Genomic DNA, 13,978 nt, shown 5'->3' on the forward strand with positions numbered 1-13,978 from the left:
CGTGGGACATGACTCTCAGGGATGTAAGTCTCCCTGGCAACATGGGACATGACTCCCGGGGATGAGCCTGGACTCTGCATCATGTGATTGAGAAAGCCTTCCGGACCAAAAGGGGGAAGAGAAATGAAACAAAATAAAGTTTCAGTGGCTGAGAGATTTCAAATGGAGTCAAGAGGTCATTCTGGAGGTAACTCTTACGTGATAGATATATATATATATACACACACACACATATATTCCTTTTTTGGTTTTTAGTTTATTAGAATAGTAGAAGGAAATATCTGAAACTGTTAACTGCAATCCAGTATCCTTGATTCTTGAAGGTGAGCATATAACTATGTAGCTTATATGGTGTGACTGTGTGATTGTGAAAACCTTATGGCTCACCCTCCCTTTACCCAGTTTATGGACAAATGAGTAGAAACATTGGGAAAAAAAGTAAATGAATAATATGGGGGAAAAGGAGTACGGAACGTTTTGGGTGTTCTTTTTGCTTTCATTTTTAATTCTTATTTTTATTTTTTGGAGTAATGAAAATGTTCAAAAATTGATTGTGATGAATGCACAACTATATGATGATACTGTGAACAACTGTTTTACACTTTGGGTGATTGTATGGTATGTGAATATATTTCAATAAAAAATGTTTAAAAAATTTAAATTTAAATAGCTGCCTATAGCTATTACGTGGTTATCATATTCGGGAGGTGCAGGTTTAGAACATTTAGAATATGAAAGGTATACACTGTTGGTTAGGTTGCACCTGGAGTACCGTGTTCAATGACAAATTGAAATTCACCCAGAAATTGACGACATCATAAACAATGTGAGAATGAACTGGGATAATATATGATGAGTTGTCAGGTGACAGATTTACCATATGGCAGAACTAGCAGAAGTAAAAACTACTGGAAAACATGTATCAATTTTATATGAGGAAAATTTTTTCTGTTTCAGCTTTGTAAAAATATAGAGATATTCCAGGAGAGGCTCAATGATTTTTCATCCAGGAAGTTTGTGGAGGATTGGTCTAGAACAAAGATTGGCAAACTATAGCCTATGGGTCAAATCTAGCTGGCCAGCTGTTTTTGTAAATAAACTTTTAATGGAACACAGCTACATCCATTCATTTACGTCATCTAGGGCTGCTTTCACACTACAACAGCAGAGTTGAGTAGGCTGACAGAGAATCTATGTGTTACAAAGCCTAAAATATTTACTAACTGACCCTTTATAGAAAAAAATTTGCTAACCTCTGGTCTAGAATAGTGGTTCCCAGAATCACCAGGTATGCTGGTTTGGATATATTATGTCCCACCCAAAAGCCATATTCTTCAATGCAATCTTGTGAAGGCAGACATTAATCTTTTGACTGAGTGTCTCCATGGAGATGTGACTCAATCAACTTTGGGCGAGAACTTTGATTAAATTATTTCCATGGAGATGTGGACCCTGCCCATTCAGGGTGGGTCTTAATTAAATCACTGGAGTCCTATAAGAGAGCTCACAGACAGAAGGAGCTCAGAGCCGCTGAGACAGACTTTTGGAGAGACGCTTGCTGATGCTTTGAGATGCTTGGAGACGTTTGGAGATGCTAGCCCAGAGTTGGCTCCAGAGAAGCTAAGAGATGACCCCAAATGCTTAGATGCACAGGAGCTGAAGAAGCTAAGCGAGACGAGCCCAGAGACATTCTGGAGAAAGCCACTTTGAAACGCAACTCGGGAGCAAAGGAACAGCAAACACCAGCCATGTGTCTTCCCAGCTGACAGGTGTTCTGGATGCCACTGGCCATTCTTCAGTGAAGGTATCCTCTTGTTGATGACTTGGACACTTTTATGGCCTCAGAATAGTCAATCTGTGACCTAATAAATCCCCTTTATAAAAGTATTTTGCATAACGGCAGCATTAGCAAACTGGAACACCAGGAGAATCAATAAAGAATACAGAGGCCTGGGCTTGTTGAAGTAAAAAAGGGCCTGACCTCCATATTTTTATCAAGTTCCCTAAGTGAATTTTTATAACAGCTTTATTGAGATATAATTCGCATAATATATAATTCACCCATTTATACAACTCAATGGTTTTTAGTATATTTACAAATGTATACAACCATCACTATAATCAATTTCAGAACACCTTTATCACTCCTCAAAAAAGCCTCTATATCCATTAACAGTCACTCCCATTTCTCCCCAACTCCCTAAGCCCTAAGCAACTATTAATCTTTCCATCTCCACAAATTTGCCTATTCTAGACATATCATATAAATGATATAATACAGGATGTGGTCTTCTGTAATTGACTTCTTTCAGTTGGCATAATGATTTCAAGGTCCATCCAGGTTGTTGCATGTTTCAGTATTTCATTTTTTTATTGCTGAATAATATTTCATTGCATGAATATACCACATATTCTTTAACCATTCATCAGTTGATGGACATTTGGGTTCTTTCTACTCTTTGGCTATTATGAATAATGATGCTAAGAATATACATGAACAAGTTTTTGTGTGGCTATTTCTTTTCAATTCTCTTGGGTAAATACCTAGGAGGGAAACTGCTGAGTCATATGGTAATTGTTTTAGCTTTTTGAGGAACTGCCAGACTGTTTTCCAAAGTGGCAGCACCATTTTATGCACCAATCAGCAGTGTATGTGGGTTCCAATTTCTCCACTTCTTCAATGGCACTTTTATTTTTCTGTCCTTTTTATTACACTAGGTGTGAACTGCTACCTCAATGTCATTTTGATTTGCATTCCCCTGATTGCTAATTATGTTGAGCATCTTTTCATAAGCTTATTGCCCAGTGATTCTGATGCATACAAAAGTTTGAGAACCACTGGTATAGAAGAACTTTAAGGCCTCTTTTGACTGTATTGATCCCACAAAGATGGAGCTAAAGAGATATATCACTTGCAGAACTGTACTTTCTCGTGCCCCTTCCTACTCCACATGACACTGGCCTGCAGGTTTACCTAGCTAACTCCTGGTTTATAAAACCCCGACTATCTTATTCCTGTTTCATTTTATTTCCTTTTTAAAATTCCAATGTAAATTTTAAAATTAACTTTACTGTTTAAGTTATTAAACAAGCAGTTCCATCTTCTACCTTGATCAGCACATTGGCAAATATTGTACTCTCTGAAAATGGGTCTTAATATATCTAATTAACATATGTTAAAAGAAACCTTAGGAAAATGTTAGTCTTTAGAGAAAGTGAAATCAATTCTTCTGTACCTTTCATGATCCATCAGCAGTTTAGTAATGTTCAGACAGAAGTCTAAAGACATGTCAAGATGTAGCATTTCCATGGCAGCTAACCAAGAGAAAAAAAAATTCACATCAGTTTCTTTTTTGAGGATGCTTAGCTGATTTCAATAATTTTCCTCTATTCAAAATCTACTTATTCAATGTTTTCTATATACCATGTTTTGCCTAGCAAATTATCTAAGTATTTTTTTAAAAGCAGTAATATGCAAAGCTAGAAAGAGTGCAGTGAAATAGGCACTCTTGTATGGATGGCAAAGTAAACTGATACAATCCTTTTAAAAAGCAATTTGGCGATACTATATGCATCAAGAACACAGTGGTTAAGAGTCTGGGATCGGAAGTCAGCCAGACGTAAATTTGAAACTGTTTACTATCTGTATGGCCATAGCATGTTACTTAATTTTTCTGTATCTTAGTTTTGTCATCCGTAAAATGGGGAACATATCACCAAACTTTCCCGGTTGTTGAGAGCATTAAATGAGATAATGTACTTAAGTACATAGCAAAGCATCTAGCACTTAGTGAGCATTCAATAAATAGCAGCAGCTATTGCTGTTATGCCCTTTACTTCAATAATTGTACTTCTCAAAAACCATCTTGAATAAATGTGGAAAAATGTTTACGAACAAAGATGTTAAAAGCAAAGTAAGATATAAAAACAATAAAAAGGAAATATATTCTGGGTGTCCGTATAGAAAAGTGATAAACTATTATGCAGCAATTGAAATTGTTGAGTATGAAGTAAGGAAAAAATGAGTACACACTAATACTTTTAAATGTTTAGAGAGTAAGTGAAAAATCAGGAAACAAGGTTGCATTTACTATACGATCACAATTCAGTATATAAACAGAATAAACTAAGATAAGAAAAATACTGAAAATGAATAATCAAATTGCTAAAAGTGATTGTGTTTAGATTCAGTTATTTATTCAACAAATATTAAATGAGTGTCTTCTCTGAGTCAGGCACTGTGCTCAGTGCTAGGAATTTAGCAGTGAGCAAAACACACAAAAACCCCTGCTGTCAGGGAACTTATATCCTAGTATACGGTCAGACTATGGGGTATTTTTAGTATTTTCTCAAAATTTTCTTAATGAGTATGTACTACCCTTTCATAATAATACATATTTTCAATTTTTATACTATAAAAAATACCAGTGAAATTCTAATGCCAGCAATTAGGTTAACCATTCATTCTAATAGTGAAGTACTTTCACTAATAAAGAAATGAAGACTATCAAAATGCAACTTTCATATACTCTCTCAATATAACCAAGTAAAAACTATTTTATTATTTTAAACTATAGAAAACTTGGGTTCAGGGAAGTCGACTGATTTGTAACCAAACGACAACTGACGTAACTTCACTACTCTAAATATTAGGAGTGCTAGATTTAGTTAAGTAAAATCAATCTGGGAATAAAGAATAACTTCATTTTAGCTCTACTTCTTATCTACAGTTGGATAAAAACTTTAATGGTGAATTTCAGTCCAAAACTAGTCAACTTTAAATGAAGTGACCACAATAATCTCTTTGGTCTTCCTATATCAGTTTGAGTAAGTCTATTCCTTAAAGTAGTTAGCTGGTTTATTATTCCCCTAGTGCAAAAGATGTGGAGTTATTTTCCTGGTTTATAACATTTAATCTGTGTATGTGGAGATACTGTTATCTAGATATGTGGAATCCTATAATACCTTTGAGCTTCAGAGGCTTCTTAAGTGACTGGTAGGATTCTAGACATCAAAGAAAGATTCAGCTGTACTACATTAGCACTAAATTTAGGATTACTGCCAAATTTCATTATCGTCAAAATCCGAATGAAATGTTGTTATTCATTGGATGATCAGTAATTTTGCTAACATAATTTTATATGGTACAAATAATGCAGCTCTATAAGATTTTAATACATTAAAGCATGTGTACCTTAGAATTTAGAGCAAATATTTTTATGAATAAACAGACATTTAAATACTGTTAAGGGCCATTGTGAATAGGGAGATTTTGCTTCACCCAATACATCTATATAGAGTAATAATAGTAATAATGACTAACTACAACAATAGGTAACATGTATTGCCCACTAACTATGTGCTAAATTCTTTACATATATTTTCTCATAAGAGTCTCAGACAACACAATGAAGTAGATACTATTATTATAATATCCCTTTTAAAGATGAAGAAAAACTGAAGCACAGAAAAATTAAGTGACTTGCCCTATGACCCACAGCTTATATCAGGATGTTTATTTTGCAGTATGTATATTCTAGTCCCTTGAGAATCCTGACTAAACAAATAGCAATGTTTATACCAGTAATTACAAAAAGCATAGCATTCCAAAAGCTTTTTCTATCAATAGGTAATTTTTCTTCGTGGTGGTAGACAACTTCAGAAGAGTTGGGCAGCTGCAATACTCCGCTAGACTAAAAAATATCTAATCACTTTTATTCAGCTCTTTTTTAACCACCTTTTAAATTTGCCTACTATTCTCTCTTTTTTCTCTTTCTTCCTGTCTGGCAGTCTTCTGCATTTCATATGTTATCAGTTTTCTTCTTAGCCAGCATCAAATTATACCTACTGTTATATTATATGCAACAAATTGGTGGTATATTTCAAAATTGTGTGCTCTTCACACACTGTGATGATACATACCTTCAAGAAGTTCTTCATTAGCTTTTTCGCCTTTCAACAGGATTTTCATCTTTAAGAAAAGCCCAGCTGGATTTAAATGTTCCTATTTCAAACAAAAAAATCACAATGATGTTAGAACTATGGAATGTAAAAGACCATTTTCAAGTAATTGCCTATTTTATTCAAACCACGGCAGGATGACTCATGATCAAAAAGAATAAAAATTATAAAAGATCATATCGAAACAGGGGAGGCGGGGCAAGATGGCAGACTGGTGACCTGTATGTTTTAGTTACTCCTCTAGGAAAGTAGGTAGAAAGCCAGGAACTGCGTGGACTGGACACCATAGAGCAATGTGACTTTGGGCATACTTCATACAACACTCATGAAAACGTGGAACTGCTGAGATCAGCGAAATCTGTAAGTTTTTGCGGCCAGGGGACCCGCGCCCCTCCCTGCCAGGCTCAGTCCCGTGGGAAGAGGGGCTGTCAGCTCCGGGAAGGAGAAGGGAGAACTGCAGTGGCTGCCCTTATTGGAAACTCATTCTACTGATCCAAACTCCAACCATAGATAGACTGAGACCAGACACCAGAGAATCTGAGAGCAGCCAGCCCAGCAGAGAGGAGACAGGCATAGAAAAAAAAACAACACGAAAAACTCCAAAATAAAAGCGGAGGATTTTTGGAGTTCTGGTGAACATAGAAAGGGGAAGGGCCCTGAGGCGCATATGCAAATCCCGAAGAAAAGCTGATCTCTCTGCCCTGTGGACCTTTCCTTCATGGCCCTGGTTGCTTTGTCTCTTAGCATTTCAATAACCCATTAGATCTCTGAGGAGGGCCTTTTTTTTCTTTTTTTTTTTTTAATCCTTTTTTCTTTTTCTAAAACAATTACTCTAAGAAGCCCAATACAGAAAGCTTCAAAGACTTGCAATTTGGGCAGGTCAAGACAAGAGCAGAACTAGGAGAGCTCTGAGAAAAAAGGCAATAATCCAGTGGCTGAGAAAATTCACTAAACACCACAACTTCCCAAGAAAAGGGGGGGGTGTCCGCTCACAGCCATCATCCTGGTGGACAGGAAACACTCCTGCCCATCGCCAGCCCCATAGCCCAGAACTGCCCCAGACAACCCAGTGTGACGGAAGTGCTTCAAATAACAGGCACACACCACAAAACTGGGCGTGGACATTAGCCTTCCCTGCAACCTCAGCTGATTGTCCCAGAGTTGGGAAGGCAGAGCAGTGAGAATTAACAAAGCCCCATTCAGCCATCATTTCAGCAGACTGGGAGCCTCCCTACACAGCCCAGCAGCCCAGAACTGCCCTGGGGGGACGGCAGTCACCTGTGACATAGCACAGTCATCCCTCAACAGAGGACCCGGGGTGCACGGCCTGGAAGAGGGGCCCACTTGCAAGTCTCAGGAGCCATACGCCAATACCAAGGACTTGTGGGTCACTGGCAGAGACAAACTGTGGCAGGACTGAACTGAAGGATTAGAGTATTGCAGCAGCTTTAAAACTCTGGGATCACCAGGGAGATTTGATTGTTAGAGCCACCCCCCCCCTCCCTGACTGCCCAGAAACATGCCCCATATACACAGCAAGCAACACCAACTACACACGCAAGCTTGGTACACCAATTGGACCCCACAAGACTCACTCCCCCACTCACCAAAAAGGCTAAGCAGGGGAGAACTAGCTTGTGGAGAACAGGTGGCTCGTGGACGCCACCTGCTGGTTAGTTAGAGAAAGTGTACTCCACGAAGCTGTAGATCTGATAAATTAGAGATAAGGACTTCAATTGGTCTACAAATCCTAAAAGAACCTTATCAAGTTCAGCAAATGCCACGAGGCCAAAAACAACAGAAAATTATAAAGCATATGAAAAAACCAGACGATATGGATAACCCAAGCCCAAGCACCCAAATCAAAAGACCAGAAGAGACACAGCACCTAGAGCAGCTACTCAAAGAACTAAAGATGAACAATGAGACCATAGTACAGGAGACAAAGGAAATCAAGAAGACCCTAGAAGAGCATAAAGAAGACATTGCAAGACTAAATAAAAAAATGGATGATCTTATGGAAATTAAAGAAACTGTTGACCAAATTAAAAAGATTCTGGACACTCATAGTACAAGACTAGAGGAAGTTGAACAACGAATCAGTGACCTGGAAGATGACAGAATGGAAAATGAAAGCATAAAAGAAAGAATGGGGAAAAAAATTGAAAAAATCGAAATGGACCTCAGGGATATGATAGATAATATGAAACGTCCAAATATAAGACTCATTGGTGTCCCAGAAGGGGAAGAAAAGGGTAAAAGTCTAGGAAGAGTATTCAAAGAAATTGTTGGGGAAAACTTCCCAAATCTTCTAAACAACATAAATACACAAATCATAAATGCTCAGCGAACTCCAAATAGAATAAATCCAAATAAACCCACTCTGAGACATATACTGATCACACTGTCAAACACAGAAGAGAAGGAACAAGTTCTGAAAGCAGCAAGAGAAAAGCAATTCACCACATACAAAGGAAACAGCATAAGACTAAGTAGTGACTACTCAGCAGCCACCATGGAGGTGAGAAGGCAGTGGCACGATATATTTAAAATTCTGAGTGAGAAAAATTTCCAGCCAAGAATACTTTATCCAGCAAAGCTCTCCTTCAAATTTGAGGGAGAGCTTAAATTTTTCACAGACAAACAAATGCTGAGAGAATTTGCTAACAAGAGACCTGCCCTACTGGAGATACTCAAGGAAGCCCTACAGACAGAGAAACAAAGAAAGGACAGAGAGACTTGGAGAAAGGTTCAGTACTAAAGAAATTCGGTATGAGTACAATAAAGGATATTAATAGAGAGTGGGGAAAAATATATATGACAAACACAAACCAAAGGATAAGATGGCTGATTCAAGAAATGCCTTCACGGTTATAACGTTGAATGTAAATGGATTAAACTCCCCAATTAAAAGATATAGATTCGCAGAATGGATCAAAAAAAATGAACTATCAATATGTTGCATACAAGAGACTCATCTTAGACACAGGGACACAAAGAAACTGAAAGTGAAAGGATGGAAAAAAATATTTCATGCAAGCTACAGCCAAAAGAAAGCAGGTGTAGCAATATTAATCTCAGATAAAATAGACTTCAAATGCAGGGATGTTTTGAGAGACAAAGAAGGCCACTACGTACTAATAAAAGGGGCAATTCAGCAAGAAGAAATAACAATCATAAATGTCTATGCACCCAATCAAGGTGCCAAAAAATACATGAGAGAAACACTGGCAAAACTAAAGGAAGCAATTGATGTTTCCACAATAATTGTGGGAGACTTCAACACATCACTCTCTCCTATAGATAGATCAACCAGACAGAAGACCAATAAGGAAATTGAAAACCTAAACAATCTGATAAATGAATTAGATTTAACAGACATCTACAGGACATTACATCCCAAATCACCAGGATACACATACTTTTCTAGTGCTCACGGAACTTTCTCCAGAATAGATCATATACTGGGACATAAAACAAGCCTCAATAAATTTAAAAAGATTGAAATTATTCAAAGCACATTCTCTGACCACAATGGAATACAATTAGAAGTCAATAACCATCAGAGACTTAGAAAATTCACAAATACCTGGAGGTTAAACAACACACTCCTAAACAATCAGTGGGTTAAAGAAGAAATAGCAAGAGAAATTGCTAAATATATAGAGACGAATGAAAATGAGAACACAACATACCAAAACCTATGGGATGCAGCAAAAGCAGTGCTGAGGGGGAAATTTATAGCACTAAACACATATATTAAAAAGGAAGAAAGAGCCAAAATCAAAGAACTAATGGATCAACTGAAGAAGCTAGAAAATGAACAGCAAATCAATCCTAAACCAAGTAGAAGAAAAGAAATAACAAGGATTAAAGCAGAAATAAATGACATAGAGAACAAAAAAACAATAGAGAGGATAAATATCACCAAAAGTTGGTTCTTTGAGAAGATCAACAAGATTGACAAGCCCCTAGCTAGACTGACAAAATCAAAAAGAGAGAAGACCCATATAAACAAAATAATGAATGAAAAAGGTGACATAACTGCAGATCCTGAAGAAATTAAAAAAATTATAAGAGGATACTATGAACAACTGTATGGCAACAAACTGGATAATGTAGAGGAAAAGGACAATTTCCTGGAAACATATGAACAACCTAGACTGACCAGAGAAGAAATAGAAGACCTCAACCAACCCATCACAAGCAAAGAGATCCAATCAGTCATCAAAAATCTTCCCACAAATAAATGCCCAGGGCCAGATGGCTTCACAGGGGAATTCTACCAAACTTTCCAGAAAGAACTGACACCAATCTTACTCAAACTCTTTCAAAACATTGAAGAAAATGGAACACTACCTAACTCATTTTATGAAGCTAACATCAATCTAATACCAAAACCAGGCAAAGATGCTACAAAAAGGAAAACTACCGGCCAATCTCCCTAATGAATATAGATGCAAAAATCCTCAACAAAATACTTGCAAATCGAATCCAAAGACACATTAAAAAAATCATACACCATGACCAAGTGGGGTTTATTCCAGGCATGCAAGGATGGTTCAACATAAGAAAATCAATCAATGTATTACAACACATTAACAAGTCAAAAGGGAAAAATCAATTGATCATCTCAATAGATGCTGAAAAAGCATTTGACAAAATCCAACATCCCTTTTTGATAAAAACACTTCAAAAGGTAGGAATTGAAGGAAACTTCCTCAACATGATAAAGAGCATATATGAAAAACCCACAGCCAGCATAGTACTCAATGGTGAGAGACTGAAAGCCTTCCCTCTAAGATCAGGAACAAGACAAGGATGCCCGCTATCACCACTGTTATTCAACATTGTGCTGGAAGTGCTAGCCAGGGCAATCCGGCAAGACAAAGAAATAAAAGGCATCCTAATTGGAAAAGAAGAAGTAAAACTGTCATTGTTTGCAGATGATATGATCTTATATCTAGAAAACCCTGAGAAATCGACGATACAGCTACTAGAGCTAATAAACAAATTTAGCAAAGTAGCGGGATACAAGGTTAATGCACATAAGTCAGTAATGTTTCTATATGCTAGAAATGAACAAACTGAAGAGACACTCAAGAAAAAGATACCATTTTCAATAGCAACTAAAAAAATCAAGTACCTAGGAATAAACTTAACCAAAGATGTAAAAGACCTATACAAAGAAAACTACATAACTCTACTAAAAGAAATAGAAGGGGACCTTAAAAGATGGAAAAATATTCCATGTTCATGGATAGGAAGACTAAATGTCATTAAGATGTCAATTCTACCCAAACTCATCTACAGATTCAATGCAATCCCAATCAAAATTCCAACAACCTACTTTGCAGACTTGGAAAAGCTAGTTATCAAATTCATTTGGAAAGGGAAGATGCCTCGAATTGCTAAAGACACTCTAAAAAAGAAAAACGAAGTGGGAGGACTTACACTCCCTGACTTTGAAGCTTATTATAAAGCCACAGTTGCCAAAACAGCATGGTACTGGCACAAAGATAGACATATAGATCAATGGAATCGAATTGAGAATTCGGAGACAGACCCTCAGATCTATGGCCGACTGATCTTTGATAAGGCCCCCAAAGTCACTGAACTGAGTCATAATGGTCTTTTCAACAAATGGGGCTGGGAGAGTTGGATATCCATATCCAAAAGAATGAAAGAGGACCCCTACCTCACCCCCTACACAAAAATTAACTCAAAATGGACCAAAGATCTCAATATAAAAGAAAGTACCATAAAACTCCTAGAAGATAATGTAGGAAAACATCTTCAAGACCTTGTATTAGGCGGCCACTTCCTAGACTTTACACCCAAAGCACAAGCAACAAAAGAGAAAATAGATAAATGGGAACTCCTCAAGCTTAGAAGTTTCTGCACCTCAAAGGAATTTCTCAAAAAGGTAAAGAGGCAGCCAACTCAATGGGAAAAAATTTTTGGAAACCATGTATCTGACAAAAGACTGATATCTTGCATATATAAAGAAATCCTACAACTCAATGACAATAGTACAGACAGCCCAATTATAAAATGGGCAAAAGATATGAAAAGACAGTTCTCTGAAGAGGAAATACAAATGGCCAAGAAACACATGAAAAAATGTTCAGCTTCACTAGCTATTAGAGAGATGCAAATTAAGACCACAATGAGATACCATCTAACACCGGTTAGAATGGCTGCCATTAAACAAACAGGAAACTACAAATGCTGGAGGGGATGTGGAGAAATTGGAACTCTTATTCATTGTCGGTGGGACTGTATAATGGTTCAGCCACTCTGGAAGTCAGTCTGGCAGTTCCTTAGAAAACTAGATATAGAGTTACCATTCGATCCAGCGATTGCACTTCTCGGTATATACCCGGAAGATCGGAAAGCAGTGACACGAACAGGTATCTGCACGCCAATGTTCATAGCAGCATTATTCACAATTGCCAAGAGATGGAAACAACCCAAATGTCCTTCAACAGATGAGTGGATAAATAAAATGTGGTATATACACATGATGGAATACTACACGGCAGTAAGAAGGAACGATCTCGTGAAACATATGACAACATGGATGAACCTTGAAGACATAATGCTGAGCGAAATAAGCCAGGCACAAAAAGAAAAATATTATATGCTACCACTAATGTGAACTTTGAAAAATGTAAAACAAATGGCTTATAATGTAGAATGTAGGGGAACTAGCAATAGAGAGCGATTAAGGAAGGGGGAACAATAATCCAAGAAGAACAGATAAGCTATTTAACGTTCTGGGGATGCCCAGGAATGACTATGGTCTGTTAATTTCTGATGGATATAGTAGGAACAACTTCACAGAAATGCTGCTATATTAGGTAACTTTCTTGGGGTAAAGTAGGAACATGTTGGAAGTAAAGCAGTTATCTTAGGTTAGTTGTCTTTTTCTTACTCCCTTGTTATGGTCTCTTTGAAATGTTCTTTTATTGTATGTTTGTTTTCTTTTTAACTTTTTTTTCATACAGTTGATTTAAAAAAGAAGGGAAAGTTAAAAAAAAAAAGAAGAAAAGAAAAACAAGGAAAAAAAAAAGATGTAGTGCCCCCTTGAGGAGCCTGTGGAGAATGCAGGGGTATTCGCCTACCCCACCTCCATGGTTGCTAACATGACCACAGACATAGGGGACTGGTGGTTTCATGGGTTGAGCCCTCTACCACAGGTTTTACCCTTGGGAAGACGGTTGCTGCAAAGGAGAGGCTAGGCCTCCCTATGGTTGTGCCTAAGAGCCTCCTCCCGAATGCCTCTTTGTTGCTCAGATGTGGCCCTGTCTCTCTAGCTAAGCCAATGAATCTCGAAGACAGTTGTATAAAAATGTAGCTTATGAGGGGTGACAATGGGATTGGGAAAGCCATAAGGACCACACTCCACTTTGTCTAGTTTAAGGATGGATGAGTAGAAAAATAGGGGAAGGAAACAAACAGACAAAGGTACCCAGTGTTCTTTTTTACTTCAATTGCTCTTTTTCACTCTAATTATTATTCTTGTTATTTTTGTGTGTGTGCTAATGAAGGTGTCAGGGATTGATTTGGGTGATGAATGTACCACTATGTAATGGTACTGTAAACAATCGAAAGTACGATTTGTTTTGTATGACTGCGTGGTATGTGAATATATCTCAATAAAATGAAGATTAAAAAAAAAAAAAAAGATCATATCATAACACCTGGTCTATCCATGAGGATATTTTGATATTTTATTCAATCTAAATGAAATAACATGAGGAAAACAATATGCAAACATTTCCATTAAGTGACAAGCATTTTATGGCAAGGTCTATACTTAAACTATGTGAATCTGAGGCCATGTTCTTGGTAAGCAAAACCCCAAACATCAATTATCTTTATTTTCTTTAGAGACTTTAAAAACAACTTAGGTCCTTTGCAAACAATGGTTGAATATGAAATAGAAAATGCATTGTCTTTTGTATAGGATATGACTGTCATATCTACCATTAATAACAATGTACTTTGCTGT

General features: G+C 37.2%; 1 protein-coding gene across 1 annotated transcript in view; it reads right to left on the reverse strand.

Annotated features, from left to right (window-relative positions):
* Nucleotides 1-13,978, reverse strand: part of TEX11 (testis expressed 11) — a 508,239-nt gene that overhangs the window by 331,942 nt on the left and 162,319 nt on the right. The window contains exons 11-12 of the mRNA XM_037820830.1: nt 5,923-6,004; nt 3,237-3,315 (exon numbers count right to left, since the gene is read on the reverse strand). Coding sequence (XP_037676758.1) covers nt 3,237-3,315; nt 5,923-6,004 — 161 coding nt within the window. The remainder of the gene's footprint in view (nt 1-3,236; nt 3,316-5,922; nt 6,005-13,978) is intronic.

The sequence above is a fragment of the Choloepus didactylus genome, chromosome X (genome assembly GCF_015220235.1).
Source record: "Choloepus didactylus isolate mChoDid1 chromosome X, mChoDid1.pri, whole genome shotgun sequence".
Lineage (NCBI taxonomy): Eukaryota > Metazoa > Chordata > Mammalia > Pilosa > Megalonychidae > Choloepus > Choloepus didactylus.